This window comes from Gavia stellata, chromosome 12, assembly GCF_030936135.1.
Source record: "Gavia stellata isolate bGavSte3 chromosome 12, bGavSte3.hap2, whole genome shotgun sequence".
Lineage (NCBI taxonomy): Eukaryota > Metazoa > Chordata > Aves > Gaviiformes > Gaviidae > Gavia > Gavia stellata.
Genome location: NC_082605.1, coordinates 5,884,310 through 5,908,392, shown reverse-complemented (window position 1 = coordinate 5,908,392; position 24,083 = coordinate 5,884,310). Strand labels below are relative to the sequence as shown.

Below are 24,083 nucleotides of genomic sequence, written 5' to 3'. Positions count from 1 at the left end.
TTGCTCTCTTGTTCCTCTTCCTTTTCTTACTCTTCGTGATTTTCCTTTTTCTTAAATATGCAGCACCACGCTCATGCGTTTCCTCCTGCGATGGCACCCTCAGGTGCCCAGCCTGGCCGTGTTGTCTCTCCCGCTTCTTTGAAAAGGTGCTCCGTCTTGAGTCTCTCCCACGCCAGAGGCACCTTCTCCACGCAGAAGCAGAGGTCGGGTAACGGTCAAAGTAGCAGAAGATGCATGGTGGTAGCCAATGGCCAGGAAAAAAAGGGAGCACATCCAGATTGGAAATAACAGAGATAAATGAGTATCAAAGCTGCTGCCCGGTGGTGGCAACCATGTGAAATTAAGGCTGTATTTTATCTGAACCAGAGTGCTGCGGGATGACCTGGTGCAGAAGGTGATGGGTGAACTTGTTGGGTCTGAATGAGAATGGGCATTTCTGGTGATCACATCCAGCCCCAAAACTAGTCTTCTCTTCTTCAAATAGTAAAGCAGAGGATGGCCCATGTCCCACCTAGAGGTGGTTGGCCTCTGTGTCTCAGCTCCTCACCATCTCGAGGCGAACTGGCATGCATTCATCTCCATCACCATTGCTGTGCTGGGAGATGGCGTCTCTGCTTCCCGTTCTGATGGCAGCTGGTTTATTGCTGGATGCCTATGTTATTGCAGAAGCATGGCGGTGACACCGATGCTCAGTAGGCCATTCCCAGGGGGATGGGTGCTCACCCACAGCCCTGGGAATCAGTCCTGGGGCTTTTAGACAAGCCAAAAGCATCAAAGTGCTCTCCTCAATATCCTACTGATTTTTTAATCTTTTTTTTTTAATCTAATGAACTGGAAGGAAATATGTTGAGTGGGGAGGGATGTCTATATATATTCTGCAAAAGCACCGGTTTCCAAATTTTGGACAGCTGTGTACCCTTTTTTAGCAGCCCGTTCACACAGCCCACACAGCACCCAGGCTCTCGCAATCAGGCTCGTTTGGAAATACGCTTCCTTGATTGCAAAATAGTTTCAATCCTTTGACTTAGAAACATTCTTGCCATGCGAAAAGAAATTTTTTTTAAGCTCCAAAAATACAGAAGGTGCTTCCTGCTGCAGCAGCTGCCCTAATTTTGGAGGTGGTGGAAGATGGGCAGGGGACAGAGACGAGCTGGGGGAGCCGGACCGCTACGGCCGCACAAGGATGCGGGTGCTGAGATGCTCCAGAGCTGGGCTCTGCTGGGAGCTGCTGGCCGTGGGAGATTCGGCTGGATGACGGAGCCGGGGGGGCTTTATTCTGGGGTCCTAGCCAGGCGATCCAAACTGGTTACCCAACCGGCCCTTTGGCATTCAAGTCAGGCGTTTCAAGGTGAGCTTGTTTCTCAGCTCCGTGGAATGAAATCATTTGGGCCCAACAGTGAAGTAATAATATGGAAAAGTAGTCTAAGCTTGACTTTAGCACTACAATTCCTAATAACGTGGAAGAGTTGGTGGCCTTTTCCTCTAGCCTCTATCAAGTGAAATGTGGGAAGGAGCCATGGGACAGCTCAGGAGACAGAGCAGAGCACCGTATGCCCCTGTCCACGGAGCAGCGCCCCAAAAAGCCCACATCTGCCGCAGGAGGGGCTGCCCAGGGCTGCCATGCCCTGACCCCAGCTGCTGGGGTTTGCCGCTGGGTGAGAAGCCGCGGGTGGTCCAGGCTGGCCGTGCTGGTGGAAACCACGTTTGCAGCTCTCCTACGGCCGCAGAGACTTGTGCTGCGTTCTCCCTGCCACGGCGGCATTCACCGGCCCGGCCATCGGCTGCTGCAGTGGAATAAGCTGGACTTGGCAAGGGAACAGCTATTCCTCGAAGGCAAGCGGAGGGGAGCGTTGCTATTACTCATCAGTCGAAGACTTTCAGCTGGAATAATCCTCCGCTGGCTATGCGGTGTATGGAGCCGCAGGGTGGGAGGCTGGGAACGCCTGGGGGGCTATTTCTCTGAGCCCTGGGCTGTGTCGTGGAGGGCTGATGCATCCCTGCTGTGGCCAGGAGCAGGGAAGGAAAAAAATCATGGGCATGAGGCATGTGCAGGGGGAAGGGGAAGGGAGAGCTGAGGAAGGAGGATGCTCCCGGGCGCTGCAGGAACGGGACTGTGACGGCTGCTTCGGCACCTGGCTGTTGTCCAGCTCCACATCTCCGCTCTGCCTTCCCCTCTCCGTGGCACTGGTAAAGGGGATGGGTGGTAGGGCAGACACTGCTGCTCCTGCTCCAGGTCCCCTCGGGGTAGTTTTGGCCAGCGGCTGGGTGCAAGGGGAGGGAGCGTTGGTGCGAGACACGGCATCTCCCCTGCAGTTTCTGTGGAGCCAGGGCTGGGAGCTGCCGCTGCCCATCTCCTTCCCTTCCCTCCCAGCGCAGCTGATGGCAGCCCCAGCGCTCAGCCGTCACATGCAGCTTCTCCCATCTTCTCTTTCTGTGACTTTTTTCCAAGGGGAGAGGTCCCAGCACAGCGGCTGGTTCACAAACTCTGCAGGGAAGGAGAAGGGATGGAGTGGAGCAGATGAGAGGCAGAAAACAAGCCCTGCAACGCAGAGCTCATCCCAGCGAGCTCATTACCCTGCGCTGCTTTTAATCACTTTATTGCGGTGTGAAGGCCGCCGATACATTGCACACATCTAAAACAGAGCTGGGGAGGGACTGTTGGCTCCATCAGCCTGAGAGAGGCCACGGGAACAGATAAGAATAGGCTGATGCTGGAAAACACATCACTGGGTTGCTTAGTCAAATGCTATATTTAGCAAGGGATTGAAATAACTGTGGTGGTTTTCAGCTGGGCTAATCTGTGAACCCTGGTTGTACTACTACTTGCCCAGTTGATGGTAATGAAATCAATTAGTGTGGAGCAGTTGGCAGCCAAGGAAACTCGGCTGTGGGAGGCGTGTGCGGTCCCCTGGACACCTTTCCCTGCGGATGGTCCTGGGAGCCCACAGCTTTGAGGGAGTGCTGGCTCTTTGCTGCCCTGCCTGCAACAGCCTCCCGCCAGGCAGCGGGAAGGATGTGTAGCGACTTCCCGGGGAGCCGGCCAGCCCCTCTTGCTCCCCGGGCCGGGCAGGCATCAGCGCGTGGCCAGCTGGGCTCGAGAAACACAGCCTGCTCCGCTGAACGGTGTTTGAGAGTTGCACTCGATGCTCTTTTTGTATGTACAGATTTTTTTATATGTATATGTAGATATACATAGATGTATATATATAAGCATGCATAAACTGCAGAAGCAGCACCCATATGCAGGCATAAATGCAGTTAGCAAGTGCAAGCAAAGGCAGCTCTGCGTCTAGCCAGAGTGGGATTTTGAGGGTGTTTTTAGGGCACTGTCGGCGCAATAGCACGCCCTGCGCTTTCTGCCCTGCCCCGTCCCGGAGGCGCCTGGCCCGCGGTGTTGTGTGGACACGTGTGCGTGCACCGTCGGCCGTGCACAGCCAGCCCTGCCCATCACCCCGGCTCCCCAGGGCTGCCCCTGCCTGCTGCCTCCATGCCCCTCCTTGGTCCCAGTCCCCTCCTGGCGCTGGGGCCAGCTGGATCCTCTCCGGTCTCTTCCCACTGCGGGTATGGCTCCGATGAGCATCTCCTGCAATTGCTCCATCTCGTCTCCTGATCTCTGGTGCTTCCACCGTTGCGGCGTGTTTCCTCCCCTCGTCTCAAATCCCATCACTGCCTCAGCCTCCCAGGAGAGATAAGGGCTGGGGTGGAGGTAAAACCAGGCCCGTGGTTATTTGCTGATGGCACACGAGGTTGAAAATGTGTTTTGTGAATGTGCTGAGGTCAGGACCGTGATGTGCATCCTCCCCTCCATAGGTGAGCGTCCCGGAGAAGCACCGGTTGGCATGTGTCGGCACGCTCCCCCTCGCCTCCTAAAACTGTAGCGGCTCGGTCAAAGGGGTTTGGCGGAGGTGTGCGGTGCCTCCAGCTGCAGGGAGGTGATTTGGACAGGCTCAGGAGAGTTCAGCTGTGGGAACGGGCTGAAACCGAGGGGGAGAGAGCATCAGCCAGCACTCAGGCAGCAGCATCCGGGGAGGAAAATGAATGAGCACCCGGCTTCGCCCGGGGAGGCTGCTGGCAAAGAGCGCATCTTTGCCGAGGGGAGGGAAGGGCACAGGAGTGCTTAGAGGATGGAGAACCTGCCAGCCAGATCCCAGGCACTGCCTGAGATGGGTCTGAAACAGCCCTGGCATCCAGTGATCAAGCATGACTCAGTCCCTTTCCTTTAAAACCGTGCTAAAACCCATCCGCAGTATGGACAGAGCTGGGGTGTTCTTAGCACCAGGGTGCTGAGCGCTTGGGAGGTGGGATCATACAGTAAGATGCCCCCATTTCTGCTGCGGGAGGGTGTATAGAAGGTGTCTGGATGTCAGGAGCCCTCCTAAACCGGAGGTTTCCTGCAAACAGGGCTGAGAAGAGTGCTTGAGAAGCGATTTTATGAGGTTCTTGTTGTTAATTTGGATCTTGATTCAGATACCAGAAGTGTTTTCCATATTTTCCAGGCACCCATCTGTCACAGTGATGAGCCCTGCACAGTACTTGTCAGCAAATAAATGAAATATTCTGGTGAGATTCACCGCATTTAATGCTGGGAGATGAGATCTGGCTTGCGAGATACTTATACCTCATGCTGCTTATCTTATTTTGTACAGACTTTTGTCCTGGTATTTTAATAGATATCATTTTGACTGTGTAAAATAATACCCTAGAACATAAATAACCGGGCAGAGTCCTACGGATGATATTGAGGGGAACCGTTTGCGCTGGGATGAAGACCATGGCTGTGCATCTCCCAGAAGCCAGAGACGTTGCAGCAAAGGTCTTGAGGGTGACGGGGACAGTGGGACTGGCACCCAGGAGCTAACCGGGGAAGCCAGGGAGCCTCCGAGGAGGCCTGGGAAGCCTCTGGCACTGTTGGCTCCTGCCGAGGCTCTCAGACCTCCGACTCGCTGAACAGGGGGTTCACGTGCAACCATGATGCTGAAGCTCACTGGCTCTGTCGTTAAAAAAAAAACCCAGCGGCGCTGGGGGATTCAACAATTAATTAACTTGCCAAGCAGTAACGTTGACCAAAATTACGCAGGAAGATTTCTATTTTAGTTAATTACAGTTTTGTTGTCGCCCATTAGTAAATTAAAACGATTGCAGGGTAAAACCCACTGGAGGTTGGCGAGCGCGGCTGTGGCCACCTGCCAGCGGATGCCAGAGCTCGGGGGGAGCCGGGCGCAACCCCGTGCACACAGACCCCCGATGCTCACCGACCCCATGCCCCGTCCCCCCATATCGCCCTGGGGTATTGCGGCAACAGCCCCCGGGGGCTCCCCTGCGAGCAGGGCTGCTGCAAATCCTCCCTCGCCCCTCTCAGGGAGCGCGGGCAGCCACCAGCACAGCAATCGCCTCCCCTTCAGTGGAGCCTGCGGGAATTGCGGCCGCATCCTGCGTTTCCCAATGCTGCTCGCGTGGTGTGCAATTAAAAACCGGGATAGTCGTTACCGCTCGGGTGTGATGCCTTGAACGAAGCCGCTCGCTCTGGGTCGCTGGCCAGGGCTGCCCTGCACCCCGGGCTCCGTCCTGCCCCTAAGGACCACAGGAGCACCGTTTCTCTCTCCAGAAACCTACTTTTTCCATGACTCCTCTGCAAATCCCAGTGGTTTGAGGGCGAGGAAGGCTAGGAGCCCGAGGGGTCAGGGTGGTGACCCTCCCGGGGTGTAAGCTGATAACCCGGCTGGGCTGGACAGCCCCCCGGCACCTTCACCCCGCTGCCTGCCTGGCTGGCCGGTTTCCAGTGCACCCCGCTGTGCCAGCGCCTCTTCATTTAAGACGGCATCTCAGGTGCGCTTTGGTTTCATCCCTCTCTTGAATTATTGATGCTTTCCTTCACTGGAGCCCGCTCTGCATCCAGCGGCATTGCCCATGCGCTACCAGTCTTCCCCACACGCCGCAGTCTTCACCAGCCCCGGCTCCCCATCGCCTGCGGTTAAAACCTCCATGCCCGCCACCGCGGTGCGCCCTCAGGCAGCAAACCTCAGCGATGAGCAAGCCCCCGTCCCCATCCTGATCAGGGCCATGGTTTCCAGCATCTTTAAACACAGAGACTCAGACAGGCGCTGCCGTGCCTTTGCTGTAAGCTCCTTACGTGCTGACCACCCCAAGGAACACCCTGGCTTCCTGGGCACCCAACGGTTTGGACATGTAAAGCACTAAATACAGCCTAATTATTATTATCTTCATGGGATCTGGTTAATCTCGATGGGGATTTACAAGCTGTTAGCAAATCAGCCGGTCGTTGAATGTTTGCATTTTTCTTAGGGGCGGCTTAATCCCGTTGGCCGCGTTAGCTGGGAAAAGCCCGCAGCCAGGTTCTAAGTATGGGGGAGCCGCTCCAGAGCTGATCCCTCTGCAAGGGAGCAGCGGTGCTGTGGGATAACCAAACACCGAGCCGACAAGGCTGCGGGACCATGGGAGAGCGACGAGTCGTTTGTCACTGGCAGAGCGTGGAGCGCTGGCACGGGGCTGCGAGATGCCTCAGACGCGGCATCTTCACTGAGCCCCTGGGTTTTTAGCATCCAGCGCCGGATGTTGGTGGGGCTGCAGAGATGTCTTAAAGACAGGGATTGAGAGCTCAGAGAGGTTTGCCAGGGAAGTTCCCGCTGGGCGCGGATGGCTTTGCTTGCCTCCCATCTCCCCGCAGCTGCCACAGGCAGGATTTCTTGCCGTGCGTGTGTAGGAGCCGGGCAGCTTGCAGCTCCTGCTGCTGGAGGCATTCACTGCGGCAAGCACGGGGATGCGATGGCAAATGCTGCGCTGGCTGCTGCGGCACTGCCTGTGCTCGCAGCGTACGCACGGCTCCACACGGCACTGGCTGCTGACGGGGCCAGGGACTCTCCCAGGGCTCAGGAAAATTTGGTTATCCCTTCGCTGGTTTTCTGCCATTTGAGGCCGTAACCGCATATTGATTTGCCGCGGGGGTTCAGACTGAAGCGCGGGGTGCTGGACTGTCCGCAGGGTCTCCCCGGCATGGAATACCCTCCAGGGTGCCGAAAGAAAAGCCAGGAAGAGAAAACGCAAACTCAATACATGCCAGTCTCTCATCTTGGTTGTCTCCTGGGGCTTGGCCAGCACCTCTCACGGCAGGCGAAGGCTAAGGTCCAGCTCTGCCTGCAACCTGCCCTGGTTTCTGCCTTCCCTCTGTCCCCACGCCTTTCTCCCTGCTGTGAAAGGCAAGGGGCACTTCAGAGTGAAGCGCCGCAATCTTTTTGGCAGGGCTATTTTTACCGGAGTTCTTTCCCTTATCCGCTTCCTGGTGCAGCCCCATGAAGAATCGAGCTGTCACATCTGCGAGAGCAGGATGGCGGGGAGAGCTGCTCAAACTGGGGCACCTGCCAAGAGGAATGGCTGCAGAGCCACGGCTGGGAGGAACCTGAGGGAGGATGCTCAGACCGATCTGCAGAGCCATCAGATCCCCATGGCACAGATCAGTCCTGTGCTCAGCCAGTCCTGGAGGACGCCTAAGCTTCATCCTGATGAGATGACACCACCAGCTCCTCTCTGCTGATGCCTGCCTTGTGCCGTGGTGGTGTCCCTTGCCTGCGTGGACTCGGAAGGCGCTGGTGGGGGAGTGTGGGATCTCCAGGCCAGCCTCCCATGCAGAGCAGGGCAGCCACCAACACAAGGGGCTTTGCCTAGCAAAGTCTTGAACCTCCTCCAAGGATGGAGACCCCATGGAGACCGTCCCGGACTGCACCGCTGCCTCAGCAAAGGGGCTTTTCCTAATGTCCACCCTGAACCTCTGCTCTTGCAAAGCATGTACATCTGTCCCCAGGCAGACCTAGACAGAAGGAGTGTACTGATGGGGTGTCCTGCCGTCACGGTTGTCCCAACAGGGCACTGGCCAGAGAGTGTGCAACCCCTGCCTCTCCACGGGCCCAAGAGCCACCTCCTAGGATGGGACCTGACTCGGCATCTGCAGTTGGCCCTTGGTGGCCAGTGTTGGCCTTGCATGGTCATCCTTGGCTTGAGTTTTGCCCTGGAAGGGCAAAAGCAGCTGTGCCCATCCCCTCGTTCCGAGCTTCCCAGCCACCGTGGTCTGGCAGGGTGGGACATCATGAGCACAGACAATGCCCCGTCCAGGCAGCGTGTTAAGGGCCTGGATGGGGCAGGCTGGGTAGTTCAAGGTGGGCTGATCATCTCTGGTTCCTGCAGAACCGAGCTGGGAGCTGACACAACGGCGTGGCAGAGAGGAACGGGCAGGACCTGAGCTGAGCTCTGCCTTGGCATAGCCAGCCCGTCCCCTCTGCATCTGCCTCCCCTTCGCTGCTAGCATCGGGGAAGGAGCTCTGGCGAAGAAAAATGGGATTCCTGAAAGAAAAATGAAAGGCTGCGTGTTTCCATGAGGCAGGGATTCAATTTGTGTCACGCAATCACATTTTCTTCTGCAGTCTGAAATAATTACACAGCGGAGCGGGGCGAAGAGATCTGATTCAGAGGCACAGGGACGAGAGCGAGTTCTGAAATAAAAGAAGACAAATGCAATCATTAAGATACAATAGGCTGCACTTGCCCCTTAATTAGACTTTCTCTTTGATTAAGCAGTAATTAAATATTACCGTGCTGAAAGGGATTTTTTTTATGGCCCTCCGAAGCCCTAATGTATTCTTAAGATGTTTGTGTGAAGAGCACGGGCTGCTGCAGGGTGGTGGAGGTGGGAGAGAGGGCATTGCATGCCGGCCCCTGCCCTGCTTCTCGCTGAAGAGCATGGGCTGGATGGCTGCCCCTGCTCCAGATTGCTGCATGAGCAAAGAAGTGTCCGTGGGGACGCCCACTACTCCTGGCCACCACCAGCTGCAAAGCATCTCCAGCATCTTGTCAAAACATGGGGACTCCTGGGTGTTGGATGCAGGTGCCAAGCCCGTTATGCTGCTGCCATCTCATAGGTGTGGTTTTTAGAGTCGTGGAATAGAATCATAGAATCATTTAGGTTGGAAAAGACCCTTAAGATCATTGAGTCCAACTGTTAACCTAACACTACCAAGTCCACCACTAAACCCTGTCCCTAAGCGCCACATCTACACGTCTTTTAAATACCTCCAGGGATGGTGACTCAACCACTTCCCTGGGCAGCCTGTTCCAATGCCTGGCAACCCTTTGGGTGAAGAAATTTTTCCTAATATCCAATTGACACCTCCTCTGGCGCAATTTGAGGCTGTTTCCTCAAGGCCATTTTGGTGAACCTCATCTTCTACATGGACGCCATGGCCTCTGTGGCCCAGGAGACATGGCTGGCTTGCAGCCCCAGTCCCAGGCTGGTCCAGCTGAAGACCAAGACCACCTCTCCACAGAGTGACAGCTTCTCTGGGGCCAGCCACCCCCTGAGGTTGGCCGCCCCGAGCTTCAAGAGCAATGGATCAACAAAAGAGGAGTCTGGGGGAAAGGACTTGGAGCATATCGGGCTGTTAGCAGCAAAACTGAAAAGATTTAAGATGATGAAACATCGAAAGGGAAGGAAATGTCAGGCCCCTATTCCTGGACATTCCTGGGTGGGTAAAAATAGCCCTTGGACAACCTGGTGGGGGAAAGTGCTTCTGATCTCTTAATGCAGAGCCCCTGCCGTAGCCCCGCGGGCTCTCTGCCACTCACAGCCCTGCTGGCAAGCTGCTTTTTCCAGGCCATGAAACGACGGCTCTTGCTGAGAATTTCGCTAGACGAGATTGTCTTGTTCTTTTCCCGCACAGCGTGTACTTTGGGTAATATCTTTGGGAAATTTTTGCGTACTTGTGTACCCAGTATTTTCTGATAACCTAGAAAAAAAGATCTTTGAGTATTATGATTATGCTATTAAACCTTTATTGTATCAAGGAAAACAAATCAGAGTGAGACAGAAACTGTATGGAGCCCGAGAAGTGTTAAGCTACAGCAGCAATCTGCCTTCATTGTTTAACTTCATTTAAAACCGAAATACTGGCCAGACTGGAGATGAAAAAAGCCGGTGATGCTGAGGTGTCGTGGGGGAGAGTGTGAAATCCCTCTGTCGTAGCCATGGTCCCTCTGGCTGAACATCACTGAGGTCTGGACAAGGGTAGAGGTAGGTTTAAGTTGGATGGTTGGTCTGTTCTTCTAGATGGTTTGTAGGGTACGGCTCCAGCGCTGCGTGAGCCCCTCCCCAGCCTGTGCTGGTGTTTCGGCGTTTGCCTGCTCACCGCCTGGCCTCTCCGAAGCCGGTTGTTTGGTTTGAGCGGGCTGAGTCCTTTGCACCATCGCCGTGTGTCCCATCAGCTGAACTTCTCGGTGAGGTCCCTGCTGGGAGGAAGCTCCCAGAGTTTGAACAGAACTTTTCCTTTCTGTGTTTTGCAGAAGAACGAATGGCTGTGCTTGAACTGCCAAACTCAGCGGCTGCTCGAAGGCAGCCTCGGTGACCCTGCCCCGATGCCGTTGCCTGCCCCAAAGCAACCGCCCACTGGCTCCCCGCGGCACCAGCCGCCAGCCGCCGGCCAGCAGCAGAGAGCACCCGCACCGGCACCCGCCGAGCCAGTGGCACCCCCCGTGCGGCAGCCCTCGCCCGCGAGGAGCCTCCGGGCTGCCGAGCAGAGCAGGACCCCAAGCCCTGCCCCGGCGGAGAAGAAGCCCCCAGTGCCGGCAGAGGAAAAGCCGCTGCCCAAAGCTGCCCCGGAGCCTTCCAGAGCTCCTGAGAGCACTGCGCCGAAGGGGAAGAGCGTGACCCCCAAACCGGAGGCGGAGAGCAAAGAGAGCCGGGCACCCCCCGAGGCATTGCGGGCAAAGGAGCAGGAGGTGAGCTCTCAGGGCGCATACAACTCCGAGCATCCCTGGGGACCGCATCCCGCCCAGGGCTGGCACGGTGCTGAGCCATGCCTCTGCCGGCAGTGATGCTCAGAGATGGGGGTTTATTCCAAGTCAGAGCAGAAACCGTGTCGTCGAGGCCATTTGCCTTGGGAAATGGCCTTTTGGGAAACAGTGAGCTTAAAACACTGCTGTTTCAGCGTTTCCAAACCGCTTAGGAGCTCACAGGCTCTATAGCAGCATGCTGGTATTTGCCTTCTCTTTATCAGGATTAGATCAATTTGGGCATAATGCAATAGTTCAGGTCGTCTTTGGCCTTTGGATTTGTTTTAAAATGATATAAGGGCAGCTGAATTTGTCGTTAAATAGAAAAACTCATTGCACAACATTTCATGTTGCAGCAGTGGGCATTTTTCAAGCTCCTCATCCCACCTTTTTTAAAATTCAATACAATTTGGGGAAACATGTGGCTGCATTGGGATGGTTTTCCCCCACGAGCAATCATCCCAGCAGCAGCCAGCACACACCCCCCATGGGGAGGGGACGCGGCGGGAGGTCCCCACCATCTGGGAGGGGACAGCTACCCCCATGCCGCTGTGAAGCCCTTGGGGAAGAGGCTCCTGGCACTTCCGAAATCAAATAAGGTCCGTGGTGCCTCTGTGCTGGCAGGGTGACGGGCCGTGCCGGTAGCACCAGGGCCGGGCGTGGCGATGCTTTCCCCACAGCTCGGAGGCTTTCCCACAGGCTGCCTAATTGTAACGTCAATTAAAAGGGCCTGTTGATTTCTGCTGGCATCTAATGAGGATCCTGGGGGCCACCCTGCTTCTGAAGGCTGCTTTGCAGGGCTGTCAGTCAGGGGAATTAAAGTTCATTAAAAGGCAGCCATCCCCCACGGCTGCCGCTAATGAAGCTCCTGTCCTCTCGGTGCCACCACCCCAGCCTGGCCGGGAACCGGGGCGCGAGGGCTGCCCCTTCCCCGGACCCCCCCCATTACCAGTGCTCCCGCTCCTCCCTGTGCAGGCAGCTGCCTGCCTCCTGCCTGGGGAGAGCGGCAGGCAGCTCTGCCCGTGCACCCCTTCCCCGGGGAAGGGCACGCAGCCATCGGTACCCCAAGGCTGACGGCCAGGGCTCACTTAGACACCGCTGGGTGTCTAAGTAGTGGGCAGTAGAAAAATCGATATTGCCATTAGACAGCCTTCTGCTGTTAGTTATTGGGGGAGATAACACTGACGGGGCCCGGTTTTTAAAACGTATTTATGAGTCCCACAATGCCTGCGCCCCCGGGGACGTTTGCTATGCCATCCCCTGCTTGCAGCACGCTCTGTCACCTGCCTTTGTTGGCACGCAAATTGCTGACGAGCCATTTGGGGGGCACACGGGGTGGCCCCCAGCCTTCGTGCTGGGCTGGCTCCCAACACCGCCCAGACCTTCTGCATGCTCCCCAGGGGAGGATTGGGGGGGAAGTGTGGGGAGCAGCTCTGGAGCTGCCCAGCTGTGACGCTGTGCTCTCCCTCGCCCGCAGGATGGGAGCAAGCCTTACCCCCCGGACCTGTCCCGCAGCCCCCAGAGCCTGAGTGACACCGGCTACTCCTCCGACGGCATCTCCAGCTCGCAGAGCGAGATCACCGGCCTGGTGCAGCAGGAGGAGGAGAAGCTGAGCGGCACTGGGCTGGCTGGGCAGAGCCCCCCCAGCCCCTCTGAGCTCACAAAGCTGGAGAGCAGCATGCGGCCCCTCCTGGAAGGCCGGGGTGCCCCGCCGGAGCCCACCGAGCGCGGCAAGGGCTGCCCGGAGCCGCGGGAGGAGCAGCGGCAGCGGCAACGGCCGCGGTACCTCTCCATCACCCCCGAAGCCTTCGACTCAGATGAGGAGCTGGAGGACATCCTGGAGGAGGATGAGGACTCGCTGGAGTGGGAGAACCAGCGGGAGCGGCGGGAGAGCGCAGAGTCCTCGGATGAGTTCGGCAGCAAGCTGCGGCATGACTACGTGGAGGACAGCAGCGAGGGGGGCTTCTCCCCGGTGCCCCCCCGCCCCAAGGGCCGGGAGGTGGAGGTGAGCGATGAGGAGTTCATGCGGAGGCAGATCCTGGAGATGAGCGCGGAGGAGGACAACCTCGAGGAGGAGGAGGAGGAAGGTGGCTACAGTCGCGCCAAGTACGGCGTCCCCAAAGCTGGGCAGAAGGCTGAGGCAGAGAAGGGCAAAGAGCCAGCGTCGGCCAAGCGGCGCCTGCCACACAGCCCCGGCAGCCTGTACAAGGAAGAGAGGAAGGAGCTGGAGGCGGCGGAGGGTGACGACTTGAGCACGGCCCAGGGCGGGCTGCGGCGCTTCAAGACCATCGAGCTGAACAGCACAACCAGCTACGGCCGGGAGATGGAGATGGATCAGGAGGCAGATGCCAACCTGGACCGGGAGCCCGAGCTGGAGATGGAGAGCCTGACGGGCTCCCCTGAGGAGCGCTCCCGGGGCGAGTACTCCTCCACCTTGCCGGCCACGACACCCAGCTACACCTCAGGCACCTCGCCCACCTCCATCTCCTCCCTGGAAGAGGACAGCGACAGCAGCCCCAGCCGCCGGCAGCGGCTGGAGGAGGTGAAGCAGCAGAGGAAGGCTCGCCACCGCTCGCACGGCCCCTTGCTGCCCACCATCGAGGACTCGTCCGAGGAGGAGGAGCTGCGGGAGGAAGAGGAGCTGCTGCGGGAGCAGGAGAAGATGCGTGAGGTGGAGCAGCAGCGCATCCGGAGCACAGCGCGCAAGACCAAGCGTGACAAGGAGGAGCTGAGGGCCCAGCGGAGGAGGGAGCGCTCCAAAACCCCCCCCAGCAACCTCTCTCCCATCGAGGATGCTTCCCCCACCGAGGAGCTGCGGCAAGCGGCAGAGATGGAAGAGCTGCACCGCTCCTCCTGCTCCGAGTACTCACCCTCCATCGACTCGGAGGCGGAGAGCTTTGACGCCGTGGCCTCCAAGCTGTACAAGTCGGGCAGTGAGTATAACCTGCCCACCTTCATGTCGCTGTACTCCCCCACAGAGAAGGGGGAGAGCGGCCCCAGCCAGCCCGCCAGCAAGCCCCTCAAGAGCGCTGAGGAAGCCTACGAGGAGATGATGAGGAAGGCGGAGATGATGCAGAAGCAGCAGGTCCAGCAGGCCCAGCCGGCCGTTTCCTATGGCAGCGCCTACCAGCAGGTCAGCTACCGTGGCACTGAGGGCCAGAACGGCTTTGAGTACCAGTATGCCGAGGAGTACCAGTACGACGGTGGCCCCACGCATCCCTCCCAGCCTGGCTATCCAAGCGCCCTGCCGAAGGCGGGAGCAGTGTACGAGGAGATCCTGCAGACCTCCCAGAGCATCTCCAGGATGCACCAGTCCTCCTCCTTTGACCTGGCCCTCGAGCAGGGAGAGAAGGCGAAGGCGCAGGAGGAAGCGTACCAGGAGAAGCATTTCCTCAATGCCGAGAGCGCCTATGCCGACCTGATGAAGCAGAACGGTGGTCCGCTCACCCCCGGCACCAGCCCCACGCAGCTCTCCGCTCCCGTCTCCTTTGCTGCCTCTGATGGCAGCACAGGCAAGGCCATTCCCGACGTCCGGGTCACCCAGCATTTTGCGAAAGAGGGGCAAGACCTGGCCAAGCTCCAGAGCACCCCGGCAGCGCCCAGCCCGACATCGAAGGCTGCTGCCACTCCTTACGCCTACGGCAAAGGCACCAGCACGGTGACAACGGCGGCAGCGGGCGGCCCCGGGAGCGTGCCACGGAGCTACAGCTCCTCAGCTCCGGAGGCCCCATCAGTAGCCAGCAGAAGCTACGGTCCGGTGAAGAGCGCTGTCAGCTACGGCTCGCAGACGGACGACACTGGCAGAAGCAAGGTGGCCGTGGAGATCAGCGTGCAGACGGCCAGGGAGAAGCTCCCAGCTGCGAGCGACAACAAGCCCCTGCCACCTAAGATGTACCCCTTCTTCAAGAGCTCCAGCCCTCCGCTCTCGCCCACGTCCCCCACGCAGAGTCCCACCCGTGCCGCAAAGGCCACGGCAGAGTTTTCCACGCAGACTCAGAGCCCTCTCCTCCCCTACGAGGGTCCTGCCACTGCCAGCCCCGCCACCTCTTCCTCCATGGTGGCACAAGGGACGCAGACGCCACACCGGGCGGGCTCACCACGCCTGGCCCGGCAGCCCTCCTCGCAGGACGCCCCCTTCATGCTCATCACGCTGGCGGCCGACGCGGCCAGCCAAACCAAGCCGACCAGCTCTGGCTCCTCGACGTCCCCCACCTCATCCCCCACCAGGCCGAGCCGGCAGCTGCCGGTGCACGGCTACAGCCAAGCACCAGAGCCGGAGCAGCTGCCAGGCACCTATGTCAGGGTACAGCCGGTGAAGGAGCACACCCAAAAGGCACCTGCCGTGACTTCAGCCACCGATGGCATCGCGGGGCTGTATGGCTGGGGAGCGCTCCCTGCAGAAAACATCTCCCTTTGCCGCATCTCGTCCGTCCCCGGCACGTCCCGGGTTGAGCCAGGGCCCAAGGCGCCAAGCACTAACGCCGTGGACTTACGGACCGCGTTGAAGTCCGCCCCCATCATCATAACAGACCAAGGCATGGATCTCACCTCTTTGGCCACTGAGGCCAGGAAGTACTGCCTGACTTTGGACCACATCCCGAGCCGGCAGTCCACGGCCATCCAGCCCTTGATCATCAACCTCAACGCCCAGGAGCAGCCCCATGCCATCATCGCAGCAGCCAGCACCGCTGGCCTGGCTGTCGCCTCTCCCATGCTCCTCTCGCAGCCCAAGCAGCCCGTGGTTTATGGAGACCCTTTCCAGAGCCGAGTGGACTTCGGACAGGGGACCGGGAGCCCGGTATGCTTGGCGCAGGTGAAGCAGGTAGAGCAGGGTGTCCAGACAGCCGCCGTCAGAGCCAGCGGGGCAGCCAGCAGCAAGCCCGAGCCCACCGCTCCCCCCCAGACCAAGTTTGCGAGGTATGGCGTGCCAGGCCAGATAGTGAAGAAGGACATGCTCATCACGCAGACCGGCGGGGCGCAGAACGTCGGTGGCCTCCCACAGCCCTTCCCGCCAGAGCCGAGCTCAGAGCTGTACCGGGCTGTGCCAGTGGAGCTGAAGAGCCAGAGCCCTCTCCTCGCCCTGGGCAGCAAGAAGTCGCAGGTGATGATGGTGCAGATGGAGGAGGCGGCGGCCGGCCCGGTGACCAAAGTGCTGAAGGAGGAGCCACCAGCCAACGTGCTGGATCTCACCGGTGTGAAGCCAGAGAGCCAGGTGGCCTGCTGCGACGTGGTCTACAAGTTCCCCTTCGGTGGCAGCTGCACCGGCGCTTTTAACCCCACCTCCAAGATGCCGGAGAAGAAAGCCGGGGAGGCGGTGGCGGCTGGTCGAAAACCCAGTGGGCCCCTCTATGGCAGCAGAGAGCCGGAGCTGCCGGAGACCTTCCCCTACCGGGAGCAGCCGGCCCCAGCACCCGCGCTCTACGAGGAGCAGAAGTTTTACCCTGCTGGCGCCTTCGGCCGCCTCTACTCCTCCATGTCAGACACGAACCTCTCCGAAATCGGGATGAGCTACTACCCCACAAAGGGGGATCAGCCCTTCCCCTCCCCGGCAGGTGACGCTGCCGTGGACCTCAGCACCATGAAGCACTCCTACAGTGTGGGCTTTGCCGAGGGGGGTTACCTGGGCCAGGGGCTACAGTACGGCTCCTTCTCTGACCTCCGCCAGCCGGCAGAGCTGCTGGGCCACCCGCTCCCCATGCGGAGGTACAGCTCGGCTTCCAACATCTACTCCGACTACCGCTTCTCGCCCCGGGGGGACCTGGCCAGCTTCCAGGAGTCCAGCCTGGCCCACTACAGTGCCACCACAGCACGTGAGATCAGCCGCATGTGCGCCGCCCTCAACTCCATGGACCAGTACGGGGGCCGGCACACCAACGGCCCCGACCTGCTGCCCTACGGCCCCGGGGCTGGGCCGGGGGGCACGGGGGGGCTGGCAGCTCAGCAGCAGGGCCCCGCGCCCCCCAAACCCGGCGGGATGTACAACCCCACCTTCCCTGAGGCACGGCAGGGCTTCGGCAGCCTGGCGCAGTACAACGTCCCCGGCATCCGCCTGGGCACTGTCCGGCAGATGTTCCCTTCCACCGCCACCGTGCGTGCCGCTGACGGCATGATCTACTCCACCATCAACACACCCATCGCCTCCACGCTGCCCATCACCACCCAGCCGGCCTCGGTGCTGCGGCCCATGCTGCGTGGGCTGTACAGACCCTATGGCCCGGGCGGCATGGCGGCGGTCCCGCTGGCCAGCCTGGCCAGGCTACCGGTCGTCACCCCTCGTGTCCCACTGGCGGCACAGGGTCTCTACCGCTACCCGGCTCCCAGCCGGCCGGCTCCGGCAGCCTCGCTGATGGAGACACCCGTCTACCTGGGCAAGCCCGTCAGCACAGCGCCGGCAGCAGCAGGTGCTGGTCCTGCTCCCAAAGCCCCCACTGCCCCCACGGGTGGCTTGCAGAGAGCGGAGCCGGCGGGGGCTACTCCCCGTGCCGAGGGGCCGGCGGCACCAGCGGCTGGCAAGGAGGGTGGGCAGGCAGCCCCAGTGCCCAAGCCACCTCTGGACGGGGCTCAGCGGGAGGAGCGGGAGCGGGAGGAGGAACGGCAGCGCAAGCAGCAAGAGCACGTGCTGCAGCTGGAGCGGGAGCGCGTGGAGCTGGAGAAGCTGCGGCAGCTGCGGCTGCAGGAGGAGCTGGAGCGGGAGCGCGCGGAGCTGCAGCGGCACAGGGAGAAGGAGCAGCTGCTGGTGCAGCGGGAGCTGCAGGAACTGCAGTGCATCAAGCAGCAGGTACTGCAGCAGCAGCAGGAGGAGCGGCACGCGCAGCTGGCACTGCAGCGGGAGCAGCTCGCCCAGCAGCGCCTCCAGCTCGAGCACATCCACCAGCTCCAGCACCAGCTGCAGCAGCAGCTGGAGGAGCAGAAGCGGCAGAAGAGCACCTTTCCTCCACCCGCCGAGCCCACCGCCCGCCTGCCCGAGGGTCCCGCCGAGGTGCCGCGGGGCCCGCCACACAATGGGCAAGCATGGCCCCCACCGAGCCAGGCACCACCAGAGGGGCCGGCCGGCCCCCGCTATCCCATACCACAGCGGCCGCTTAGCAGCTCGGCCTCGGACATGTCACTGCAAGCTGAGGAGCCCTGGGAGCCTGGCCGGGGCATCAAGAAGAGGAACTCGATGCCGCGGCTGCGGGACGCCTACGAGAAGGAGGTGGCACGGGAGTCCTTTGCGGCGAGGAAGACAGCGGACAGCAGCGTGCAGACAGATGAGGAGGACGGCGAGGAGCGGTACCTGCTGTCACGGCGGCGGCGAGCACGGCGCAGTGCCGACTGCAGCGTGCAGACGGACGAGGAGGACAGCGGGGAGTGGGAGCAGCCCGTGCGCCGCCGGCGCTCCCGACCCTCGCGGCACACCGAGGCTGGTGCCGAGAGCAAGTCAGAGGGGGTGGCCCGTGGCACAGCCAGCGTGGGTATCCAGACCATCAGCGACTGCTCGGTGCAGACGGAGCCCGACCAGCTCCTCCGTGTCTCCCCCTCCATCCACATCACCACCCACGACCCCCGGGTAGAGATTGTCAAGTACATCTCGGCCCCGGAGAAGACGCAGCGGGGTGAGAGCCTGGCCTGCCAGACGGAACCGGAGCCAGCCCCCCAGCCCGGTGTCGTGGTCCCCCAGCTGACGGTGCCCACCACCATCCCGCCCTACTCCACCAACATACAGATGGTGAGCACGGGCCCCCTGGACCCCCACGCCGTCCGGCAGCAGACCCTGGGCAAGTTCGAGAAGAAGAAGCCGGATCCTCTGGAAATCGGCTACCAGTCCCATCTGCCGGCTGAGTCCCTCTCCCAGCTGGTGACCCGCCAGCCGCCCCGCTCTCCCCAGGTCCTCTACTCACCCGTCTCCCCCCTCTCCCCCCACCGCCTCCTGGAATCCTCCTTCACCACCAGCGAGCGACTGAACAAGGCTCACGTCCCCCCGCAGAAGCACTTCACCGCCGACTCGGCCCAGCGCCAGCAGACGCTGCCGCGCCCCATCAAGACCATGCAGCGCTCCCTCTCCGATCCCAAGCCCATCAGCCCCACCGCCGAGGAGGCCAGCAAGGACAGGTTCTCCCTCTACCAGCACCCGCTGCTCCCCGGCACCCAGGTATGTCAGCACAGGGAACAACCTTTCCCTCGGGAAACAACCCCAGGAGGCACCTCAGGACATTTCAGTTTCATTAGCGCTGCAGCAATTAATATTTTAAAAGGTTGGCTTCCCGCAGCAGCTGATGGCAGCCGGCGGGCACAGACGCGTGCACCAAAGCCGGGAGCCGGCAGCGGGAGGCCCTGGAGCTCCACCAGCTGCATGAGCCCGTCAGCGGGCAGGAGCTGCTGCTGGATGGCAGGATCAGGGCTGTCCCCTGCCCCCTGCCCCAACTGGGTCCCCTCCTCTCCCGAGGAGCAGCTGCCATGCACGGCTCTGTTTCGGGTTGCGGTGGCTCTTGCTCCCACCTTTGCCCCCACACACCGCAGTTGCCTTGGGCTGCCAAGCGCCCCGCAAAGAGCCCCGGGGCAATTCCCAGGGCAGCAGCAGCCCCCGGACGCTCCCCTGAGCGCCGCTGCCAGGCGCCCGAGGACAGAAAGCAGTTTTTGTGGCAGGCAGCAGCACACACAGGGCCAGCCCAGCACTTGGCCGGCTGCCACCCCCGGTAATTACTCACAGAAAGCGCCCTGCCTGTTACTTCCATCCTATTTATTGTGCTTTTACATAAACGCCGCTTCCTCGGTGCGTGGTGGGACATGTGCACAGCGGGCCACCTTGCCGCAACCCCAGGGCACGGGAAGAGCTCCGTGATGCCCTGGGGGAACATGGGGGGACACCCACCCGCACCCCTGACCAAGTGTCCCTTGGGTTTACAGGTGGGAGGACTGCAGTCAAGCCCGCTGGCGCGCAAGGTGAAGCGGACGCTGCCCAGCCCACCGCCCGAGGAGCCCCACGTCCCCCTGGCCAGCCCAGCCACCCCCCAGCTCTACCTGAGCAGCCTGGCCCCCAAGGCCACTGCGCCGGTCACCAAGGCCAGCCTGCTGAAGGAGCTGGACCGTGACCTGAAGCTGGTGGAGCACGAGGCCACCAAGCTGCGGAAGAAGCAGGCGGAGCTGGACGAGGAGGAGAAGGAGATTGACGCCAAGCTGAAGTACCTGGAGCTGGGCATCACCCAGCGCAAGGAGTCGCTGCTGAAGGAGCGAGGAGGCGGGCGGGACCACCCCTACCTGCGCTGCGCCGGGGACCGCCGTGACTACCTGTCTGACAGCGAGTTGCACAGCCTGCGCCTCGCCGCCTACGACGGCGCCGGCCTGCGCCCCACGCCCGCCGGGCAGTACCCTGACTTTGCCACCGCCACCGCCTCCTATGGCGCCTACCCGTACCCCGCCCCGCAGGGCCCTGCCGCCTTTCCGCCGGCGCGCCTGCAGCCCTCCCAGTACCCTACGGCTAGCACCTCTCAGGATGGCTTGCCAGCAGCCCCATTGCCCACCTTTGCCTCACCGGGCACCTTCCCAGTCCCTGGCACCACGTACCCAGAGCTGGGCGCCCCAGGACAGCCGGGCTTCCGGCCCCAGAACCCCTACCAAGCCCCGAGCGCCTTCGCCGGGGTGGCCACGGTGCCAGCGGCGCAGCCCACCCTCTTCCAGAGCCCGGCAGAGATGGCCGGTGGGCACCAGAAGCTGCGGCAGACCTCGTTGGCCGACCTGGAGCAGAAGATCCCCACCAACTACGAGGTCATTGGCATGGCCACCAGCTCCTCTGCTATCCCTGATGTCACCTTCAGTACCACGACGGCGAGCAGCGGCTATGAGCAGTACAAGGCGCCCGAGACACGGCCAGCTGAGAGAGCCAGCGTGGCGCAGGGCCCCTCGGCCAGCTTCTCCTCCGAGTCCCTCTACACCAGCCTCGAGCAGAACATCCCCCGTAACTACGTGATGATCGAGGACATCAGCGAGCTCACCAAGGAGAGCCCGGCAGCGGAAGGGCAGAAAGCGGAGCCGGCAGGCACAGGCACCGACAGCCGCCATGGCAGAGAGAAGAGTGAGCTGGGGGATGCTGAGGGCTCCGGCCGGCCCTGCTGCTACACCAAAGCCGAGGAGGAGTCCGAGGAGGACATCTACGACCACCATGGCCCTGACCATCGAGGGAAAAACAGCTACCACCGGGGTGCAGAGAGCAATGGCAGGGTGTCGGGGAGCTCTGCCGGCTCATCCTACTACTACGGGGATGGCGAGTACCGGCACTCCTCACGGACGGACAAGCACGGCTCTGGCGCGGCACTGCCAAAACATTCTTCAAAGAACCTGGCACCCGCCGTCGTCTCCTCAAAGCGCAGCAAGCACAGAAAGCAGGGCATGGAACAGAAGATCTCCAAGTTCTCCCCCATTGAAGAAGCCAAAGACGTGGAGTCGGACCTAGCCTCCTACGCAGCGACAACCTCGGTTGGCAGCAGCAACGTGGCCTCCAGGGCCAAGAAACTGCAGGAGGAGATCACCTATGGCCTGAAGAAGAACGTCTACGAGCAGCAGAAGTACTACGGTGTCTCCAGCCGGGATCTGGTGGACGAGGAGGAGCGGGTGTACTCCACCGGCAGCAGAACCCGCTCTTCTGGCTACGGGATGGAAAAGTCCTCTGGCCGGGAGGCAGGCGGCCGGAGCAAGTCCTACGAGCGGGAGGGTGCGGAGCGCTTCCAGAAAGGTGGCTCCAAGCCCTCGTCCCTTGGCATGAGCCAGAGCCGTGGGCGGGCGCCCGTCCGCACACAGCCCTCGGAGGAGGAGAGCCCAGTCAGCCCCCTGGGGAAGGCGGTGGGGGGGTCGCGTGCCGTGGGTGGGCCTGGCCCCCAGTCGGCAGGGGACCCCTGCTCCCAGTTCTGCTCCAGCCACTCGTTGCCTGATGTGCAAGAGCACATCAAAGACGTGCCAAGGAGTCACTCGTACAAGCACGAGGAGGGCTACGGCATGGACGATGCCCATTGCGTTGTCTCGGACAGCGAAGGTAACGGCTCCCCGTGGTGACCACCCCAGAGCATGGCACTTCCCCGGGGCATGCCCGTCTGCTTATACGCAGAGACACTCTCACCGCCTCAGTTTGCTTGACATGTGCCTTCCTCCCCCTGCCCTGGCTGTTCGGTGTTAGCCGGTCCTGCACGGTGCCCCGCCGCGCTGTGCCGTGCCGTGTCCCATCCCTGCCGGCGCGGGCTGTCCCCTGCGCATGTGCCCGTTGCTTGCCTCTCCCACCTCATTGCATGGCTTCCGCCCGGGTGGCCTCAAGTGAGAGATTGACTGTGGTTTGTTTTTGGTTTCTGAAGCCTATCATTTGGGTCAGGAGGAGACAGACTGGTTTGATAAGCCCAGGGAGGCGCGGGCAGAGAGGGTCAGGCACTATGGTGGCCACTCTTCCTCGCAGAAGAGACCCCCGGTTAAACACACTTACCACGACTACGACGAGCCCCCCGACGAGGACCCGTGGCAGCACGATGACTACCCCCAGCACCGCGAGCACCGGCACCATGGGGAGTATGGGCGCCACGCTGGCACCTCCCGGCACGCCAGCGACGAGCCCCCGCGCCGCTCGGCCAAGCAGCACCCGCGGGAGCCCAGCCGCCACGAGCCCCGTGGCCACGGGCCGCCAGCCACCGCCAAGAAGGCGCAGCAGCCCGAGCCCCGTGTGCCCGCGCCCTACGGCCCCAGCTCCTCCGAGTATGCCCCGCCATCCCGCTCCACTGCTCACCACCACGGTGCCGAGACCCCCAAAGCGCAGAAGCCCTCCCAGCCGCACGGGCCGGCCACCCCAGCGCCGAAGCCGGAGCCCCTCGCACACCCGCAGCAGCCGGCAGCCAGGCAGCAGCAGGCAGGGCAGCAGGCAGCACGGCAGCAGCCAGCGGTGCGGCAGGCTGCCCAGACGGCGGGTTCGGCACAGCCCGAGGCCAGGGGCAGGACGCAGGGACCCCCGTCATCCCGGCCGCTGCAGCAGCAGCCAGGGCCAACCCAGGCAGCGGGGAAGGCGCCGGCCACGCTCCATGCACAGCCGAGTGGGCACCCAGTGCCGGCGGTAAGTATGGGCTCAGCCGGCTCCGCTGCCTCCCCGCCCCGTGGCTCTGCCCAGGACCAGCCTGGCTGGCTATGGCCAGGGGCTGGGAGGGGAAGGGTTGGGGATGGGTGCTGTGGGGCAAGGTATATCCCACCCATGTGCCCACCACAGCCGGCCCTGAGGGCCATGGGAGCATCTGTACCCTCAAGGGGACCCGGGAGGGGATGTCGCTGTGCCCTGGATCTCTCCTTGCCTCTTTTGAGGCTGTGGAGCCATTTTCCTGCAGCATTTGGGGGTTTTGGTGTTGCCTCCCGGCCCAGGCCACCCACTGTAGATGCTCTGCCGGGAGGGCGAGCCCTGAGAGCTGTTTTCCCCGTTCCAGCCAAAAGCGGAGCAGACAGACGCATCCAAACCCGCAGCAAAAGTGCCACAGCAGCCAGGGAGAGCACCCGCGGCGCAGCCCCAAGGAGCAGCAGGTCAGTGAGCCTGGCGGCATGGTCCCGTCACCCCCGCACCCCCGCCTGCTACCCCGGGGGCTCCGCCAAGTCCCCCCGTCCCGTCCCCTGCTAACTGTGCCTTCCTTTGTCCCCCAGCAGACAGCAAGGCCGGTGCGAGGGCGGCCGGGCCACGTGGTCCCACCGGCCCAGCCACGGGGCAGCCTGGGGTGGAAGGAGAGAGCGTTTTCTCCAAAATCCTGCCGGGGGGGGCAGCGGAACAAGCAGGCAAACTGACTGAAGGTGAGGGCGGCTCCCGGGGATGGGGTAGTGGCAGTGATGCTCTTCTGCACCGAGATGAGGTTGGGTGCCATGGGGGTGGCCTGGAGCAGCCGGCAGGATGCGGTGCTCCCGTGGTTTGGGGCAAAAGCAGCGGTTTTGGGGCTGGGGAGGTGGGCGGCCGGGGGGACTGTGCTGTGCTGATGCGTCTCCCGGCTTCCCCGCAGCGGTGTCGGCTTTCGGCAAGAAGTTCACTTCGTTCTGGTGAGAGAACGGCACAAGGTGAGTGCAGCCGGTACCGCACACTGCGCCGCGGGCTCTCCTTGCCCCAGCCACGCCTGACGCCCTCCTGCTCCCTCCTGCTGCAGGAGTTTGGGAAGCGAGTGGAGATCGAGTCGTTGCAGTGGAAAAACCTATGAAGAAGTCAGTGAATTCAGCACATGGCGCCGGACTCTGGGTATAACGGTGAGTGTCCCAGCGCGCAGCCGCACACTAGT

At 61.4% G+C, this 24,083-nt stretch overlaps 1 protein-coding gene across 1 annotated transcript in view; it reads left to right on the top strand.

Annotated features, from left to right (window-relative positions):
• Positions 1-23,854, top strand: part of BSN (bassoon presynaptic cytomatrix protein) — a 94,399-nt gene extending 70,545 nt beyond the window's left edge. Inside the window, exons 4-10 of the mRNA XM_059823527.1 lie at positions 10,345-10,779; positions 12,311-18,964; positions 19,720-21,838; positions 22,152-22,894; positions 23,256-23,349; positions 23,467-23,610; positions 23,814-23,854. Coding sequence (XP_059679510.1) covers positions 10,345-10,779; positions 12,311-18,964; positions 19,720-21,838; positions 22,152-22,894; positions 23,256-23,349; positions 23,467-23,610; positions 23,814-23,854 — 10,230 coding nt within the window. The remainder of the gene's footprint in view (positions 1-10,344; positions 10,780-12,310; positions 18,965-19,719; positions 21,839-22,151; positions 22,895-23,255; positions 23,350-23,466; positions 23,611-23,813) is intronic.
• Positions 23,855-24,083: the final 229 nt, after the last annotated feature.